This window comes from Peromyscus californicus, unplaced genomic scaffold (genome assembly GCF_007827085.1).
Source record: "Peromyscus californicus insignis strain IS unplaced genomic scaffold, ASM782708v3 Scaffold_15__1_contigs__length_86483966, whole genome shotgun sequence".
Lineage (NCBI taxonomy): Eukaryota > Metazoa > Chordata > Mammalia > Rodentia > Cricetidae > Peromyscus > Peromyscus californicus.
In genome coordinates, this window is record NW_026294447.1 from 79,083,393 (window position 1) to 79,090,342 (window position 6,950).

The 6,950-nt window shown below is 50.7% G+C and overlaps 1 protein-coding gene across 2 annotated transcripts; it reads right to left on the reverse strand.

Moving 5' to 3' along the window:
- Positions 1-1,915: 1,915 nt before the first annotated feature.
- Positions 1,916-5,548, reverse strand: Hspa2 (heat shock protein family A (Hsp70) member 2). Of its 2 annotated transcripts, none has more exons than XM_052739563.1 (2): positions 5,242-5,548; positions 1,916-4,313 (listed from the first exon to the last, which is right to left on the reverse strand). In XM_052739563.1, exon 2 carries the CDS (start codon positions 4,306-4,308, stop codon positions 2,401-2,403), a length of 1,908 nt encoding a protein of 635 aa, XP_052595523.1. In that variant the 5' UTR covers positions 4,309-4,313; positions 5,242-5,548; the 3' UTR covers positions 1,916-2,400. The 2 variants fall into 2 exon arrangements, with proteins under 2 accessions (XP_052595523.1, XP_052595521.1); XM_052739561.1 differs by lacking the exon at positions 5,242-5,548 and adding an exon at positions 4,601-4,730.
- Between the last annotated feature and the right edge of the window lie 1,402 nt (positions 5,549-6,950).

A 6,950-nucleotide genomic window follows, 5' to 3' on the forward strand; every position in this document is an offset into this window, starting at 1 on the left:
ATGAGGTACCTAACACAGGGAGGCTAGTGTAGTAGTGAGTGGCTGGAGGTCAGACCACAGTAACTTTGGTCATTGAGACCTTAGAAATCTCTTCTAAAGTGAGGCCTGAAATCAATCATACCAACTCGCAGTTGTAGAAAGGCCTTATTATTTGAAATTAGAGCAGGGGTATTTTCATCAGAGGTCTGGGGATATTGAATGCTCAGCTAGCATGAACAAGGTGCTGAGTCCAATATCGCCTTCCGGTCCCCCACTCCCCAGGACAGGTAAATAAAAATAAAAACAACAAAGTCCTTGGATTCATAAAGATCTAATAAAAGCACAATATATAATGAATACTGTCCTGGTAAACCTTTAATCCCAGCATTTGGAAGGCAGAGGTGGGTGGATCCCAGTGAGACCAGCCTTGTTTCCATATGAGTTGCAGGACAGCCAGGGCTGCCTCAAAAAAAAAAAAAAAAAGTCACTTTAAGACTTGTAATCCCATCATTTGGGAGGTGAAAGCAGGATCAAGATTACAAGGTCATTCTCAGCTACACAGAGCTTCAGGTTAGCCTGGGCTACTTAAGACACCGTCTCAAAAACAAAGCATTCTAAATCTATTAGCATCCAAGTACTTTATCAAATGTGTATGTGATGGTCTGTGTAGCCTTGTTTCACAGCATCTTTTAATGCTCATTGCCGGAAACTTTCACTAGTGTTATACTCATAAATTAAACCGCCTTTACATTTACAGAGTATGGCATAATCTTTGAAAATTTTCTGATTTTTGAAGCAATTTCACAATTGCCCATTTATCTTCCTTCTTCCACCTAAGTGAGGCTTGCTACAAGATCTATCTATACCTAAGGGTCACCTATAATGTGAAGGTCATTACCAAACCCAATAGCCTTAGATTAACTTGTTTCCTAATTTTTAAATTAACTTATACTATTAATCCAAAAATAAACCTCTGTGAATAATGAAGGATCCTCTATTAACCTGAAAATATAGCTTCTAAAACTCACTAGTATTTTAAAAATAACATGAAGAAAATTTTTATCATGTTAGGAAGATATTAAAATGTCTATGTGCTGTTAAAACTATGCATTTCAAATCAAACTACTAAATTTCTTCCAAGTTCCCCTTAAAGGAACTTTTAAACATAATTCCATTAAAATCTAAATGGCTCAGCCGGTAAAGGCACTTACCACCAACCTGAAAACCTGAGGTCAATCCTGGGGACACACATGGTGAAGAGAACCACTTACACAAGTGCCCACCCCCAAATAAACAAATGTGATGAAACCATTTAGCTATAGTAGTGATCGGAGACAAATATAAAAGCTCTTAAGATCTTCAAATCAGAAAAGGAACCACGTCCCAAGTAATTACAGCTGCCAAACCAGCTCTTACAGAATTTGTCATAAGCTTGGCAGTTGAGCTGTTTTATAGGAAGTTAAAACAAGCTTGACCAGACTTGGACTCAACATTAAACACTTTTAAACTTGCCTGCTGGCTCTTGTTCCAGGAACCTGTATGTCACAGGGTGCAGGTTTCTATCCTCCCTTTGGCTATAAGAAAAGATGCTGTCATTTTTGTTACTCTAGAGAAACTCTTTTATACAGGACTCTGGAACACAGTTTGTACTTTCCTGCAACATTAGGTAAGTTTTTTGTTATTGTTTTAAACTTGGATACTAAGTCTGGGGCTTAGGAGTTAAGATGCACTTGAAGATCCCATCAGGTTTCTGTATACTAAATGGGGGAGGGCACGGTTACCAAGATTCTTCACCCCTTAAATTGTTGGTGATTCGAGGCAGGAACTTCATCTGAGAATTAGAGAAAATTGGATTAGATAAATTTCACATCATACTAGATTAAAGATCAATGTGAGTAAAACATGGGAAGAAGAAACTGAAAACTCCAGACAGCAATTTTGAGATCAATTTCAGCTTTACTTTAAATTTGCATTTATGTGTTTACAGAATATACCTGTCTTTAAAATTACTGCAATGTTTACTTTATTCTCAAAGTAGTACATAAAAATAAAGAATTCAAGCTCCTCTGTATTTAGTGTTACCAAGCTTCCATAGGACAGGTGTGCAAACATCAGGTTTCCCATTTCGAGCAAATCTCCATGTACAAACTAAGCTTAACCAAAAAAAAAAGCTCAAATCAGCAATCGCTTAAAATGCATTAAAGAGAAACCTCATTTTCCCCCCCCATCAAACTTGAGAACTAACCTTTTGCAACTAAACTAAGTTGTTGCACCTTTCCTCTGGCATGTATTCACCAGGCCAAAGACTTCCAACAACAGATCTCACTTGGCACGAGGACATTTCAAAGAAACCAAAACAAAAGGGGAAGGGGGCGGGGGAGAAAGGAAAAGAGGTTTACGCGGACTGCAGCGCGAGCTTAGTTAGTCCACTTCCTCGATGGTGGGTCCTCCAGAGGAGCCGCCGCCTCCGCCGCCAGGCCCGCCTTGGTAAAGTTTGCTGATGATGGGGTTGCACACTCGCTCAAGCTCTTTCTGTTTGTGTTCGTACTCATCTTTCTCGGCCATCTGGTTTCGGTCGAGCCAGCTGATCACCTCCTGACACTTGTCGAGGATCCTGTTTTTGTCCTGCTCGCTAATCTTGCCCCTCAGTTTCTCGTCTTCCACCGTCTGCTTGATGTTGTAGGTATAGGACTCAACTGCGTTTTTGGCTGCCACGCGATCGCGGTTAGCTTCATCTTCCGACTTGTACCGCTCTGCCTCCTGCACCATACGGTCGATGTCGTCCTTGCTCAGACGACCCTTGTCGTTGGTGATGGTGATTTTATTTTCTTTACCGGTGCTCTTGTCGGCAGCGGTGACGTTAAGGATGCCGTTGGCATCGATGTCGAAGGTGACCTCGATCTGGGGGACCCCACGGGGTGCTGGGGGGATCCCAGTCAGGTCGAACTTGCCCAAGAGGTTATTGTCCTTGGTCATGGCCCGTTCGCCCTCGTACACTTGCACCAGCACGCTGCTCTGGTTGTCTGAGTAGGTAGTGAAGGTCTGCGTCTGCTTGGTGGGGATCGTGGTGTTCCTCTTGATGAGTGGGGTCATGACACCGCCAGCTGTTTCGATGCCAAGCGACAACGGAGTCACGTCGAGTAGCAGCAGATCCTGCACATTCTCCGACTTGTCGCCGATGAGGATAGCCGCCTGCACTGCGGCGCCATAGGCCACCGCCTCGTCGGGGTTGATGCTCTTGTTCAGCTCCTTGCCGTTGAAGAAATCCTGCAGGAGCTTCTGGATCTTAGGGATGCGGGTGGAGCCGCCCACCAGCACTATCTCCTGGATCTGGCCCTTGTCCAGCTTGGCATCGCGCAGAGCCTTTTCCACCGGCTCCAGGGTCCCTCGGAAGAGGTCGGCGTTGAGCTCCTCGAAGCGGGCGCGGGTGATGGACGTGTAGAAGTCCACGCCCTCGTAGAGCGAGTCGATCTCGATGCTGGCCTGCGTGGACGAGCTCAGGGTGCGCTTGGCGCGCTCGCAGGCGGTGCGCAGCCGGCGCACGGCGCGCTTGTTGGGCCCAATGTCCTTCTTGTGTTTGCGCTTGAACTCCTCCGCCAGGTGGCTGACCATACGGTTGTCGAAGTCTTCGCCGCCCAGGTGGGTGTCGCCGGCCGTGGACTTCACCTCGAAGATGCCGTCCTCGATGGTCAGGATGGACACGTCGAAGGTGCCACCGCCCAGGTCAAAGATGAGCACGTTCTTCTCGCCGCCGGCGCAGCCCTTCTTATCCAGGCCGTAGGCGATGGCCGCCGCCGTGGGCTCGTTGATGATGCGCAGCACGTTGAGGCCCGTGATGGTGCCCGCGTCTTTGGTGGCCTGGCGCTGCGAGTCGTTGAAATAGGCGGGGACCGTGATGACCGCGCTCTGCACCTTGCCCCCCAGGTAGGCTTCGGCGATCTCCTTCATCTTCGTGAGGACCATGGAGGAAATCTCCTCGGGGAAGAAGGTCTTCATCTCCCCTTTATACTCCACCTGCACTTTGGGCTTCCCACCCTCGCTCACCACTCGGAACGGCCAGTGCTTCATGTCCGACTGCACCGTGGCGTCCTCGAACTTCCGCCCGATCAGCCTCTTGGCGTCGAAGATGGTGTTCGTGGGGTTCATGGCCACTTGGTTCTTGGCGGCGTCGCCGATGAGGCGCTCGGTGTCGGTGAAGGCCACGTAGCTGGGGGTGGTGCGGTTGCCCTGGTCGTTGGCGATGATCTCCACCTTGCCATGTTGGAAGACCCCCACGCAGGAGTAGGTGGTGCCCAGGTCGATGCCGATAGCCGGGCCGCGGGCGGACATCCTGACTGAGAAAAACAAAAATCAAAACCCCCCCCAAAAAAAATATATATATATATAAAACCAGGCACAGCGACGTTAGGACGAGAGTCAGGAGAGGCAAGCCCGGACCCCCAGCCAACGGTCGCCGCCGCGCACAACTACCCACGAGCGCGACCAGCGTCTCCCGGGGCTCCCGAGGCTGGGTCCCCGCTCTTATAGTCGCCTCCCCCCCAGCTGCTTTCTGCAAACTCCCCGAGCCAATCCGCCCCCGGGACCGCCCGCACCGACCCGTCCAGCTCCCCTACAGGCTTGCCTGGTCGGAGTGACCAGCCGGTGGTCCAACAGATAATCTAGATGGGTGAGGGGCGGGACTCCGGCCCCGGGCGGGGAGACCGAGGGGCGGCCGTTATGCAAATGAGGCCCCGCCCAGTGCCTCCGGCCGCTGGGGGGCGTTAGGCTCGCGCCGGGGGGGGGGGGGGGAGCCAGGGTGGAAACCCACCCCCCCGTCCCCCCGTTCTCAGTTGGCCTTTCCGAAAGCGTGATTCGTTGACAGCTTTCAGATTGGCAGGGCAGATGCCCAATCAGAAGCGCGGAAGCCTAAGCGGGCGGTGGCGGCGGCGGCGGCGGCGGGGCGCGGGGCGCTGGGCGCGCGGAGGCAGCGTGGAAGGAGAGCGGGTCTCCCGGGAGGTTTAAGTGCGGTCCGGTGCCAGGGGCCGCCGCGGACCCAGCTCCCCGGGACCGAATTCTCTCCGGGGCGGTTGCATGGAATAAAGAACGGCTGGGTCCGGCTTTTGTTCTCCCCGCCCCTTGCCGTTTCAGCAGCGGGGACCGGGGATGGGTGTGGGGCGGTTCCAGGGAGGGGGGGGGGGGACTGCGAAGTCGGGCCGATGCGACTTTTTCCACGCGCGCCTCGGCCGGTGCGCGGCGGGGCAAGGCTGCATGCACGGTGCTTACCCGGGAGGCGCGCGGCTTCACGGCCCGCGGGCCTGCTTGCTCGGCCCCGCTGTCCCCACTCGGCTTTTCTCGTTTTCTCTTTCCAGCTCCCTTATCGGCGGTTTTGGCTTTCTTCGCCGGTACGGTGAACTGAGCCAATGTCACCCTCTGCCTCCCATCTCCGCACAGGAGATCAGGTTTAGGAACTGGTCTTTGCGGCTGTGCCCGGTTGAATGCGATTGTCTTTTTCCTACGAAGAAGTTAGGTTGGCAGCACAGACTCGTGGGAGAAGGTAGATGAAAAAGCGTCAACCTCTTTTCGCTCTTGTGTAGACGGGATATGAGAGTAATTCTGGAAAGTACTCTCTGGCGCGAGGGGGTGGGTGAGAAGCTGGCTCCTCTGTAAAAGGACTCCTGGAGGAAAACGGAGAGCTGTCATGTAGAGGCACCGCTTCGCCTTACGGAATGGGAAGCTGAGCCGTCATCCCCGAAAACTTTGACATGAGATGAAAAGAAAAAAGGAAATGGTCCGTTCTTAGGCCGTAGTGTGGGGTAGACGTAACTCAAGAGAAGTGCTGGGAGAAGGGCAAGGAGAACACAGGGAAGGGGCACACACAGACCTAGGGAGAGTGTCAGATGCGTGCATCCCGGAGGAAGTGACATGGCCTAAGTCCTGCCGAGGAGGGTAAGAAAGGCGGCCTTCTTCTATTGTTTTTAAGTAAGTTATTCAAATTTATTTTAAATGCATTGCTGTGAAGGTGTCAGATCCTCTGGAAGCTGTGAGCTGTCCAAAAGGTAATGTTGACAGACTTCTATAAAACTTTCAAAAGATTTTTTTTTTAAACTCTATGTGTGTGTATGTGTGTGTATTGGGGCTTGTGCAATGTGGCCAGCAGAGGCCAGAGCTGTGACAGCCCCTAGAGCTGGAGTTAAATATGGTCACCAGCCACCTGACATAGGTGGTGGGAATTGAACCCCAGTCCTCTGGTAGAGCAGTAAATGCTCTTAACCTCTGAGCCATCTCTCTAGCTCAGAATTCTATAAAACTTAATCAGGAAAATTTTTTTAAAGGTTCTTTTATTTATCTCTATATATAATTTCTAGTTTAAAAAAACACATTTGCCGCCGGGCGGTGGTGGCGCACGCCTTTAATCCCAGCACTCGGGAGGCAGAGCCAGGCGGATCTCTGTGAGTTCGAGGCCAGCCTGGTCTACAGAGCAAGATCCAGGAAAGGCGCAAAGCTACACAGAGAAACCCTGTCTCGAAAAACCAAAAACAAATAAACAAACAAACAAAAAAAAACACATTTGCCACTGATTTCTTCATCTCCATTGATTTAGCTAGTTTAATTACAGTTCTTTACTTTCCATGAAAGAAATTAAAGAAAAATTTGAAATAGGAAAAGAATTTAAAAAAAAATCAGACCAGGCATGGCGGTAAATGCTTACATACCCAGCACTGGGGAGGGGAGGCTCAACCAAAGGGGAGGGCGCTGGAGAGACAGCTCAGCAGTTAAGAGTCCTGCTTACTCTTGCAGGGCCCGGGGTTTAGTCTCCTGGACCCCATCCCCCACCCCACCCCGCCGCCGCACACACACGGTGGCTCACAACCACCCTTAACTCCAGTTCTAGGGACTGTCACCCTTTTCTGACATCCTTGGGCTCTTGTACTCAAACACACATAAACTCACAAAGGCAAACACATACTCATAAGTAAAAAAGAAACCTTAAG